Source organism: Phyllobates terribilis, unplaced genomic scaffold (assembly GCF_046119375.1).
Source record: "Phyllobates terribilis strain yellow unplaced genomic scaffold, ASM4611937v1 Scaffold_4__5_contigs__length_816908805, whole genome shotgun sequence".
Taxonomy (NCBI): domain Eukaryota; kingdom Metazoa; phylum Chordata; class Amphibia; order Anura; family Dendrobatidae; genus Phyllobates; species Phyllobates terribilis.
This window is the reverse complement of record NW_027362764.1, coordinates 544,499,259-544,511,636: the sequence shown is the minus strand read 5'-3', so window position 1 is coordinate 544,511,636 and position 12,378 is coordinate 544,499,259. Positions and strand designations below refer to the sequence as shown.

At 41.9% G+C, this 12,378-nt stretch overlaps 1 protein-coding gene across 6 annotated transcripts in view; it reads right to left on the bottom strand.

Annotated features, from left to right (window-relative positions):
• RTTN (rotatin) overlaps nt 1–12,378 on the bottom strand; it is a 308,992-nt gene that overhangs the window by 181,932 nt on the left and 114,682 nt on the right. For 5 of the 6 annotated variants that reach the window (XM_073678960.1, XM_073678959.1, XM_073678958.1 and 2 more), the window contains exons 5-7: nt 12,261–12,353; nt 8,202–8,298; nt 3,508–3,622 (exon numbers count right to left, since the gene is read on the bottom strand). In XM_073678960.1, coding sequence (XP_073535061.1) covers nt 3,508–3,622; nt 8,202–8,298; nt 12,261–12,353 — 305 coding nt within the window. The remainder of the gene's footprint in view (nt 1–3,507; nt 3,623–8,201; nt 8,299–12,260; nt 12,354–12,378) is intronic. The other variant, XM_073678961.1, reaches the window with a different exon arrangement.

Here is a 12,378-nt window from a genome sequence, read left to right as displayed (position 1 = left end):
GGCTCTAACCAGAGTAGAAAGAGAAGTGGGAGGCCCCGCTGCACAACTGAGCAACAAGTCACGTACATAAGAGTCTCTAGTTTGAGAAATCGACGCCTCACAGGTCTTCAACTGGCAGCTTCATTAAATAGTACACGCAAAACGCCAGTGTCCACGTCTACAGTGAAGAGGTGACTCCGGGATGCCGGCCTTCAGGGCAAAGTGGCAAAGAAAAAGCCATATCTGAGACTGGCTAATAAAAGGAAAAGATTAATATGGGCAAAAGAACAGAGACATTGGAAAAAAGTTTTATGGACAGACGAATCAAAGTTTGAGGTGTTTGAATCACACAGAAGAACATTTGTGAGATGCAGAACAACTGAAAAGATGCTGGAAGAGTGCCTGACGCCATCTGTCAAGCATGGTGGAGGTAGTGTGATGGTCTGGGGTTGCTTTGGTGCAGGTAAAGTGGGAGATTTGTACAAGGTAAATGGGATTTTGAATAAGGAAGGCTATCACTCCATTTTGCAACACCATGCCATACCCTGTGGACAGCCCTTGATTGGAGCAAATTTCATCCTACAACAGGACAATGACCCAAAGCACACCTCCAAATTATGAATGAACTATTTAGGGAAGAAGCAGGCAGCTGGTATTCTATCTGTAATGGAGTGGCCAGCGCAGTCACCAGATCTCAATCCCATTGAGCTGTTGTGGAAGCAACTTGACCGTATGCTACGCAAAAAGTGCCCATCAAGCCAATCCAACTTGTGTGAGGGGCTTCAGGAAGCATGGGGTGAAATTTCTCAAGATTACCTCAGCAAATTAACAGCTATAATGCCAAAGGTCTGCAATGCTGTAATTGCTGCAAAGGGAGCATTCTTTGACAAAAGCAAAGTTTGAAGGAGAAAATTATTCTAATAAAAATCATTATTTCTAACCTTGTCAATGTCTGGGCTATATTTTCTAATCATTTTGCAACTCATTTGATAAATAAAAGTATGAGTTTTCATGGAAAACACAAAATTGTCAGGGTGACCCCAAACTTTTGAACGGTAGTGTAGTTCTGAGAAAGTAACCTGTGCGTTAATCATTTAATCCTCTGCTCTTTTTGGGATTTTCGGTCCAGTGGGCAGTCCCTATCAACAATTGTATAAGTGACAGCCATATCTGTATGAACAAAGAAAGCTGTTGGTCACCGATGGGGGGCCGCCCACTGGTCACCGATGGGGGGCCGCCCACTGGTCACCGATGGGGGGCCGCCCACTGGTCACCGATGGGGGGCCGCCCACTGGTCACCGATGGGGGGCCGCCCACTGGTCACCGATGGGGGGCCGCCCACTGGTCACCGATGGGGGGCCGCCCACTGGTCACCGATGGGGGGCCGCCCACTGGTCACCGATGGGGGGCCGCCCACTGGTCACCGATGGGGGGCCGCCCACTGGTCACCGATGGGGGGCCGCCCACTGGTCACCGATGGGGGGCCGCCCACTGGTCACCGATGGGGGGCCGCCCACTGGTCACCGATTGGAGGCCGCCCACTGGTCACCGATTGGGGGCCGCCCACTGGTCACCGATTGGGGGCTGCCCACTGGTCACCGATTGGGGGCCGCCCACTGGTCCAAAAATCTCAGAAAGAGCAGAGAATTAAATGATGAAAACATGTTGTAATGAATCTTTTCTCACAAAACTATTTAAATCAACCTGCTCAGCTCCTCCTGCTCTATATCATGATGTCTTCAGACTGGACTGTGTTTTATGGCAACTGGTTCCTTTTAAAAGGGAATGAATTTGGACGATTTTACATTTGAAACCATTGGGATGACTGTGTAGGATGTAGTACAATAAAAATGTGCAGTAATTTGATGTGACAGAGCTGAGAAATCAAGCTTTGAAGTACATTCAGAGTAGATAGACAGGCCCCTAAAGCACTTCCAGGCTAATTTGCATGTGGCTTTAAAGCTCAATTTCTCAGAGCTGCCACACTGGATTTATTGCTGTAGTAGGAGCTCTACAGTCATTCCACCAGTTTGAAAAGGTAAAATCTTCCTGACAAATTCCTTTAATTGGACCTAATCCTTGTGTGACTTTCCGGAGTTGTAATCGGCACATCCATGGCAGAAATCCGTTTACCTTTCATGTATTCCATTGCAGAATTCACAGGAATAGACAGCATGTTACTTATTCTCACTGTTTTTGTACCCTGTGTAAGAAAAAAATCTGACTGGTAGAAATAGTTTTAGGAGGTGAAGTAAAGCGAGGTGTAGGGACCCTCTGGTATTGTCCCAAGGATTTACTACACACTCTACAGTCCGCTACCAAGAGGCAACATCTTACTGGGAGACAATTCACAGTGATGCTCATAAATGAATACTTCAGACAGAAATTATCATCCTTAGCAACAATAATTAGCTTGAAGTTTCGACCTTTCCGGGTCGTCATCATTCACAACACTAGATAGAGATGAGGGTAGGTGTGGTATGGTGCCGCAAGCGCCAAGTGTGAGGAAAAGGTAGTATGTGATGGCGCTCACAGTGCCGGAGTGTTGGCCAACACATACCACCTTTTCTTCCGACTTGGCGCCTGCACCACACCACATCTGCCTTCATTTCCATCCAGTGACGTTCATGATAAAGACCCGGGAGGATTGAAACATCAAGTTTAGTATTGTTGATGAAGATTACTTCAGGAAGAGGTTATCATCTGTGAGCATCACTGTGACTTATGGCCCCGACTTATTAAGACTGGCGTTGTACATACTAGTCATAAAGAAAGGGCGTGGTGGCAAGCGAGGAGCCTGACTCATTAAGAGGCGCACACGACACTTAATAAATCTAGCGAATCTTACAAGTGGAGTGTGCCTCTGAGTGGCAGAAATCTTACTCCACTCAGGGACGTCATACGATTTCGGAAATAAGGTACGGCACATCTGGTAATGAATTAGATAGCCACTACCTTCCCCAGATCCACCCAATTTGGTGAGCTGTCCAGGACTGGTGCAAAAATCACCAAAAGTCAAAATATTTTTGCGACTTTTAAAAAAGTGTTTTATAGCAGAAAACTGACTATAATGTGTCGTTCCCTAAGCCTTTCCCAATAAAGCAACAGCACTTGTGCTGTAGAGTGTTCAGTAAATCATTGAAACAAAAGGAAAATAGCGAATAGGGTGACAAAGTCCAATCTCACATATGGCATGTGGATTTTTATCCTCAACGTAACTTGCATGTGAACGGTCCCTTATTCTGAATGCACTTAATACTCACATGATCCAGTCAGAATGCATGTTAGTGAGAAGAAGGGGACAGACGGATTGCAGTCTGTTAGTAGGATCAGACTATAAACAGTTTGTAGTCTTATACTAGGAAAACACAGGTCTCCGTGGAGTTATAATGAGGACTAATTGCAAAGTTGTTTGATTTTCACTCTATGCATTGGAGCAACTGATTTGCAAATGTTGTCAGGTTATTCATCAAATAATAATGTAGAAAAGTTAAAAAACACCACAAGTATTGTAAGTTTTTGGCTAACCTTCACAATTTTTGGTCTTTGGAGAAAGATTTCAGATGGAAAATCTTCCATCACAACATCTTGTAGTAGGTGACAACTTCTCCAGATTAAACCATGGTCTTTGCTTCTCAAGGAGCTAAAATAAATAAGTTAACAATGTGCATTCTGTGCAATGTTCAATTCTCAAACTTCAATACTTGTTTTACCATGGTAAATATGTGTCATCCGTCCCATCATGAGAGAGTGGGTCCCGTGGGAATGAAGTGGTGGTAAGTATGTGCTGGAAACAGTGGTGACATGTGCTCTACTGCGCCCATCACCCACTAAATGGAAGGAGCAGTGATCACACGTGCACCAATAGTCCATTCATAGATGGGACGTGGGACCACTGTCCTCCTGATCGGTTCGGGCCTAGTCCTCTCTTCTGTTGATTCTTTCTAAACACGGTGCGGGTGATAAATGAAGGGCTTCATCAAAATTTTATTATATCTTGATAAAAAAAAATAAAATACAGCATATCATACTGTTGCATATATTCCATGGCGTGTAGCCATCCTTAGACATAGTGATTAAGGCGACTCTACTGTCAGAAACGCGTCAGAGGTTTTCTATGTGGAGTATATGCAGTAATACCGTATGCTGTCTTTTTAGTGAAGATGGAATATAATTTGGATGTTTTTGTACAAGGAATTTGGGACGAGCAGTTTTCTCTACCCTTTTCATTAATCCAGTTGATGGTCTACAACTCTAACCGGCCCTCCATATCCCAAGACCAGCTTTTTTCAGGCAACAGCATTACAAGCGCGGTAAGCCCTGATCTCTTCATATTGTTGTGTAGGTGCGGGGGCTTAATCATAACTGCCTGTATCAAACAGTTTTCAGCTGCATCACTTTTCTTTAGCACTAGTTTTGCTAATTTTTTTCGCTTTAAGAAACCGGCTTGTAAAACATATGTAATAAAAAAAAAATCAAGGATAAGTGTTCCTCTAAAAACACGGCTAATGGAAGCATTACAAAAACATGTAACCGGAGCTTATGTACTCTCTTTGATTTCCCAAACTAGAAAGCCGGGATTCTGACGATTCTCTATGAAATCTGTGGAACCAGAGGACGGCGGAGTAACAATCTCCTTCTAGTGATTCATTCACCGCTTCATTCAGTGCTGTACAAAGAGAAATAGCTAAAATTACAGTCATTTTATTTGGCCTACATTCTTACATACACATCATCCTGCCTTCATTTTCACAGCGTGCGGCTATAACACTAAATACTTTTCTGGAAATGTAGACTTTTTTTTTTTTTATTATTTCTTAAAAATAACTCCAATAGTCGAAATTGGCTTTACACTTTAATTCTGATACATAGAGAAAAATAATAAAACAAGCATAATAATAAAATTATTCTGTAGTCACGTACTGGAATTGGAAAGCCTTTGAAAAGGCGTGGGGGGGGGCATTTTAGAAAACTCAGTACGTTGTTTATGGTGTTTTTTAGGCTTGTTTAATCCCAATCGGAGAATAATTCATGTATGGCTGCCTTTGAACACGGAAATGAAGTTTGAAATGCAAATGACAGATCAAGTGGCTAGGCAATTAAAAAGCTCTTATAATGGTGCCGGTACTTTAGAAGATGTTGTATCAAGCAGACATATGGTTTTCGAGTGGAACAGGCCCTTTCCCCGAATGATAATGACTGAGGCACTGACCCGTTTATTGGAATCAGTTACCGAATAAATGCAACTAGAAAAACAAACCGGTAAAATGAGACACTGAAGAGCTTCTTGAGACACCTGCGTACTAGTCCGGTCAAGGACTCTTACAAATCTGCAATTTAAACACTATACGGCTACAAAGCTTTCAATCATCCGAGTAGATTGTGATGCCGCCGGTGACTTGAGGAAAGGAGAAATTAGACTGATCTTCAAACCTCCATTGACTTTGCTTTTTTACATGATGCAGACGAAAATGTCACCACATAGCAAGGCTAAACAAAAACCGGCCCAGGAATAAAGGTTTATGAACGGCACTAAATCCTCAGCGGACTGGAACAAAGCTTCTAGATTCGGAGTATTTACGCCTTGTATCACTTGCCTGATAACTACATATCTTTTGCCCATTTGCTCGGCTCTGGGGACCTGGGAAATATATGCGTGCGGACTGCACCAATTGTGAAGTCTCTTAGCTTATTCTTGTGTCTGCAGTTTATCTGCCACAGCAATAAATCTACAACGCTGCACCTTATCTAGGAAATAATAAGGAGAGGTTGGGAATATTAAATGCAAGAAAACCATGTGCTGTCTCCTGATTAAAGGGGAAAACTACAACTTTCATCAGTGCTCTGGAATATAATGGGAATTACAACACCGCCAGTCTGCACTCATCGTGTCTCCTGTATACGATCATAGATTTATTATAAGAACATCAACATATTTATATCCTTTTTCTCTTCACTTATCCGATCAGTTATGATTGTTTAAAAAATGCCCAGAATGATATAAAATATTAAAAGTAGTAATATACACATTACCACCCCCCACCCCAGTTCTGACGTTTCCCACGGCAGACTGATTCTGTGCTTCCTGCTTTGTCTGGACAGACATGAGGCCAATGCAGCAAATCACTGGTTCTAGAGGTGACATTTGTCACCGCTGCTACCATTGATTGACGGCAGTGGTCATATGACGGTCCACTAGGAGCAGTAATTAGGAGACATGGAAACTGTCAAAAAAGGAAATGTTGAGAAATTGGTAAGGTTTTATTTAATTATTTTACACTATTCTGAGAGGTTTTTGAAAAATGCAATTTTCATGCAAATGACTCCTACAAGATTCCCAGGAATTACAATCCTATCCAACTGGCATAACAAGAAGCATTGGCACGGCATGCTCCAAGATGAACTCCATCACATTGTGTAACACAAGTTCTGGATATTACACAGCCTCTGTACCTCCTGACAATATGCACAAGTATTCTGCCAGGCTGCACCTTCATCTATTAAGAGAGGCAAAGTGCTCCATTGCTTCCTACTGGGAACAAATGTCTATTCCTTCTGTATTGAAGTATAGAGCAAGGATTACAGAAATAAAGACATATTGAGATTCTCACAGGGTTCATTAAAGGGAATATGTCAGTAGGATCAGCCCTTCTAAGCTGTCTATATGGGCATGCAGGTGATATAATAAGCTCAATAATACGATACCTTGATATCTGCGATCTGATGTCTTATAAGAAAAACACTGATTTCTCCGGCATATGTAAATTAGCTGTTCAGGACTATGGGCCGGACACTGATCTGCATGAGAATCTGCCTCCAGAGATTATTATAAATAAAAGGGGAGTTACTAGTGTGAGACATGTATCTAACACAGAAGAGGAGAACTGAACATTGTCTCCTTACAAACACATTTGTTGCAGCTCTCACAGCTCTGCTGTATTGCAGCACTATTGTAACCCTGTCTGTCTGTGAGCTGGAAGCTGAAGCTGAGAAGAACCTGCAGATGTGTCAGGTATAATCACACACAGCTCTGCAGAGAGCGGCCATTACATGTCTCACACTGGTAACTCCCCCTTTCATTTATAATAATCTCTGGAGGCAGATTCTCATGCACATCCGTATCCGGCCCAGAACCTGGAATGGCACATTTACATACAAGAAAAACGTGGATTTTTCTGAAATAAGACATCAGATCGCAGATATCAAGGTATCATTTTATTCAGCTTCCTATGACCTACATGTCCATATAGTCGGCTTAGGAGGCTTTAATGTACTGACAGATTCTCTAACAATCGAGTTAAACATTTTGGAACCCCCCTGGATGACTATGTTAATAGGCTGCCACCTAACCACCCACTGAATAGATACCGAGTGGTTGAAGCCACCTACAGTACGGCTTAGCTTGGCTGGGGATTCATCTGTGAGCTTTCTTATTTCCCCATTTTAGTTTTGCGCTCCGCTCTCCCCCATAATTTTTTTCCCCTATGACAAGTCACCAGTCTGCTGATAATAAACCTATGGGCAGTATACAATTGTACACCTCAGCAATGTCAGCATGGGTGGTGATATCCAATGTTTTGCTTTTTTATAGCATTTTGAGACGCACACCTTCTGATATGTAATAAGGGCATTTCTAGAAGGTATTGTTTCAAGTGATGAAACCTGAAAGTTTAATAGACTATAAAACAACACTAGAGATTAGCAGGCGGCTAATTCTGATTACTTTCAGTGGAATCATCTAGTTTTTACATGTCATCCTGCTGTAGTCGAAAATGCTGAAGTAGGCCTCTTTGTATCTTTATTAATTTGTGTATAATGTTATTCTATGAAAAGAAATGGTTGAAAAACAGGATGATGAGTTATTTTGGTAGATGTAGACTATCTTTAGTCTTTTTGTTGGAGGTAAAATGCTGACAGGTTAGATATAATGTTGTGAGGAATGGCATACAATTACTATATGAAGTAATAGAAAAAAAGGCACAAAAACTTGGCTTTGGTCTCCATACACAGCCATATGCCAGAAATGTCATCCAAAAGACCATGGACCTGTTTGGTGACACTTCTCCATATCTGGAGAGGATATAAAAGCTAACATGACAAAATAGGGTAAAACGTTCTACCTTTCCTTGTAAATAGATTTATCACAGTGAGCACCTTATATAATTGCTAATAAATACATATTCCCAATCAGGCATGAACTTCACAGGAAAAAAATGACTTACGATTCATTTGATGAGAGCACATGCTTATCTGTCGTAGTCAATGTCAACCAGGGAAATGTCGAGAACTTCAAGCAGGCGGATTTACCACGATGTGCTTCTGGTGGAAGTGAAGCAGATACACAGCATGTAAGAACACACATGAAGGCCGTGATACCCGTCTGCGCAAATTATTTATGGGGCAAAAGCATTACTGAGATTTCACAAGAGATCAGAGCTCAATTTTGTGAGTAGGAATCAATAATGGAATATGTAGCTACATTCCCAAATAAAGATTTTTCATGCATGTTAAATCCTTGAAACCCCAATTATCTCACACTTTGTACCTGTGTGAAAACCTATTTAAAAAGGGGTTATCCAGGGCTTTGTGTTTTTTTTCCTATGGGGTTAAGAACTTACCAGCAGGTAATTACTAACTACCCGCATATTCTGCCCCGCGAAGAGCTTTCCAGGTTGAGGCCCCAATTCTTCTGCTTCCATTGACCTCACGTTGACAAAGCATTTCTTTCTTCCCCGTCAATGGGCATCATGCTGATTGAGCAGGTAGTTTGACAACCGGCTCCTCGCTATTCATCAGCATGAAGTCAGCAGAGCGGAAGAGATGGAGCAGCTCGGTCAATCTGACATTACAGGAAGCAGGAGAATTACCAGCAGTTGGGGTCCTAGACCTCTCTGAGCTGCCAGAGATCGTCACACTGCAGAACAAGCAGGTAGTTAGTAGCCATTAAGTTATGGGCTCCATAGCCAAAAAGCCCAAAGAGAACCTCTTTAAATGTGCGTCTCAGCATATGCATTGGTCATCACAGAGAAGGGGGCTGACTTCGCTATTGAAATGAGCCAGTCATCAAGCCGCCTTCACTCAGCACTGATGACAGGTCGCTCTCTTGCGTCAAGCACACAAGCTTATTTGTTATTAGGCCAAGTTCCCACGATGAGCTTTTGGTCTGTTTGCGACGCTGCAGAATTTCTGCACCTATTATTTAAATTCAGTTACTTGCATTTTTACCGCATTTTTGACTCTTTTTCGTGTGTCCTGCTTTAACCCCTTCACGACCTTGCGATTTTCCGTTTTCATTTTTTGCTCCCCTTCTTCCCAGAGCCATAAGTTTTTTTTATTTTTCAGTCAATATAGCCGTATGAGAGCTTGTTTATTGGGGGACGAGTTGTACTTTTGAACGACACCATTGATTTTACAATATAATGTACTGGTAAACAGGTAAAAAATTCTAAGTGCAGTGAAATTGCAAAAAAAAAGTGCAATTCCACATTTGTTTTTTGGGGATTTTTGTAAAAAAAAATCCTAACTTTGCCAAAATAATTTTCCAGGTCATTACGAGTACACAGATTAAAAAAGAACCTATACATGTTTGGTATTTTTTTTTTAAAAAAAATCCAAATTTTGTAAGAAAAAAAAAAAGGCGCCATTTTCTGAGACCCCGCAGCGTCTCCATTTTTCAGAATCCAGGGCCAGGTGAGGGCTTATTTTTTTGTGTGCCCAGCTGACGTTTTAATTGATACCATTTTGGGGTAGATACAAATGTTTTGATCGCATGTTATTGCATTTTATTACAGTGTTGCGGCGACCAAAAAGACGTAATTCTGGCCTTCTGATTTTTTTTTTCTCATTACGTCATTTACTGATCAGATTAAATTTACTTTATATTTTGATAGATCGGGCGATTCTGAACGCAGCGATGCCAAATAAATATATAACTTTTTTTTTATTTTTATTTGAATAGGAGCAAAAGGGGGGTGATTAGAAATTTTTTTTTTTTACTGGCTTTAATAGTCTTCTTAGGAGACATGAAGCTGCAATTGCCTGTGCTAAATAAAGCAGGGCTTGAGCCGTACTGTGTGCAGCATAAATCATGATCTTCTATGAACGTCGGCATCAGGCGTCATGACAACCCACCCATCAGCTGTCGTCATGACAACCCACCCATCAGCTGTCGTCATGACAACCCACCCATCAGCTGTCGTCATGACAACCCACCCATCAGCTGTCGTCATGACAACCCACCCATCAGCGTCCCGCGATCACATAACAGGGGAGCCAATGGTTGGGTCTTATGACGCTCTTCCGGCTCGAATGAGTTAAATGCTGCTGTCAGAGATTGACAGCGGCATTTAACTTGTTAACAGCTGTGGGTGGATCACGAATCCTCCCGCAGCTGCTAGATGCACATGACAGCTGATCGGATCAGCTGTCATATGCAGGGCAAGATTCGGGCTCAGCGCCAGAGCCCACATCAAATGCAGGGACACTACACGTACAAGTTCGTGAAGGGGTGAAATAAAGCTGCTCTGTTTTTGATACTGCCAGGTATTTGGCTTTGACAAAACTTTCCACTGCGAAAAGCACATGTGGGATTTTTAACGGATTTCCCGTATAATGCAAGTCTATTGGAAAAATCAGCACAGAAAACTCAGCGTACCCGCAAGAGAAACTGACATGTTGTGGATGTGAACAACGCACCGGAAGTCAGTTTACGCTGAGTGAAATAAAAGCACAGTGGGCAGGAGATTTCTAGAAATCCCATCCACTTTGCAAAAATATGCAGCATCAAAATCGCACCAAAAGCTCATCGTGGTTACCTAGCCTCGGACACACATGTAAACTTACTTTTTTCAACTTGATAATCTCAGTAATTATTATTGCATTACTCGGCATGAGTGATTCACTTGTATGTTTCGTGATAATATTTCATAAATATAAATCTGCCGCTTTTTAATTTTTTGACAAATACACTTGGCTATGAGGACATGAGGACAGATCCCCCGTCTAGCTTTATAATCAAAACTTGTAATGTTTTGTCTTTCTAGCCAGATATATTTTTCTCTTACACGCCCTGGCATTTCAAAGATAATATAGTTTGAAAAGATGGCCAGGGACGAAGTGCAGAGACAGACTAGCCTGGAGCCACCCCGGCTGGTTTCTTCCCGCTTCGCGGTAGTAGATTGGCAGGTCTCTCCCTTGTGTGTACTTAGTGAAAGACCTGTCAGTGACTTTGAGTGGCGCGGAGGAACGCCCACTGGACTAGTCTCATCTCTGCCTATGGACCCTGGCTAACTTTTCAAGGTATATTTTCGCTGAAATGCTGAAGCGTTTGGGTACGTTAACAAAAAGAAAAATAATTCTTTCAAAAACATGGTGTTTCTGCTCAGCTTCTGCTCCAGAAACACATTAAAAATTTCAGTATGCACATATCCATTCAGAGAACCTATACCAGGCTGTAATTGTGCAGCTAGGCTCTGATTCATGCTGCCGTGGTTTGGGCAGCATAAATCATCAAGTCACAGGTTCCCTTTAATTGTCTGCAGCAATAAGGATTTTTTTTTTCCAAAAGCACCACTTCAGCATTTTTTTTATTTTTTATTTCACCGCTGGGAGTGGTGCTTTAAATCTAAGTCCCCGCCCCCTGTGTCATACTCACCTTCAAACATTTTCATCCCTTTTTGCCGCCACTCCCGTCAGTTTCTGGCAAAAAGTGACCTGCCGGCAGCTCCAGTGTTGCAGACTTGCATTGACAGCTTGTGATGTAACGTCTGACTTCCGGCAAGTCGGAAGCTGCGCTCACAAGATGGCGCAGTGGAACTGGAGCGGCACTGAAAAGTGGTGAAGACGCCGGAGGGCTAGTATATGATGGAGGGCAGGAGGCTTACATTTATAGCACCACTCCAGAGCTGAAAAAAAAACCACTGGAGTGGTGCTTTAAACAGTAGGCTGAGCCTTCAGAAATATACTTTGAAGATCACAATAAGTCAAACTGAAAACATAATTCTTGAATTCCAACCTCAAAGTTTTTATGCCTATATTTGTTATAAAAACTATTATTATAAAGAGATAAATTTATACAAGTCAATGATTTCATCTCCAGGAATTCTGAGCGACTAGAAGACACCGATGACTAGTATTCTTATTACCAACACATTCATTTCCATAGAATAATGGGAAACTAGATGTTTTTCTCATATTTTATTTAATTACACCAGACAACAATCATCAGCCGATCCTCGTACCAGGCGACGGGATGATTTAATATTACCACTTATGATCCCTACCTCGGTTTTCTTCTTGATACATTTCCGTGGGTTGAAGTTTTGAAGTGTCTTGCTGAAAATATCCAACAGGAACATTATCTTTTTGCTGTAGAGCTAAAGAGAGAAAGTACAATTGTGA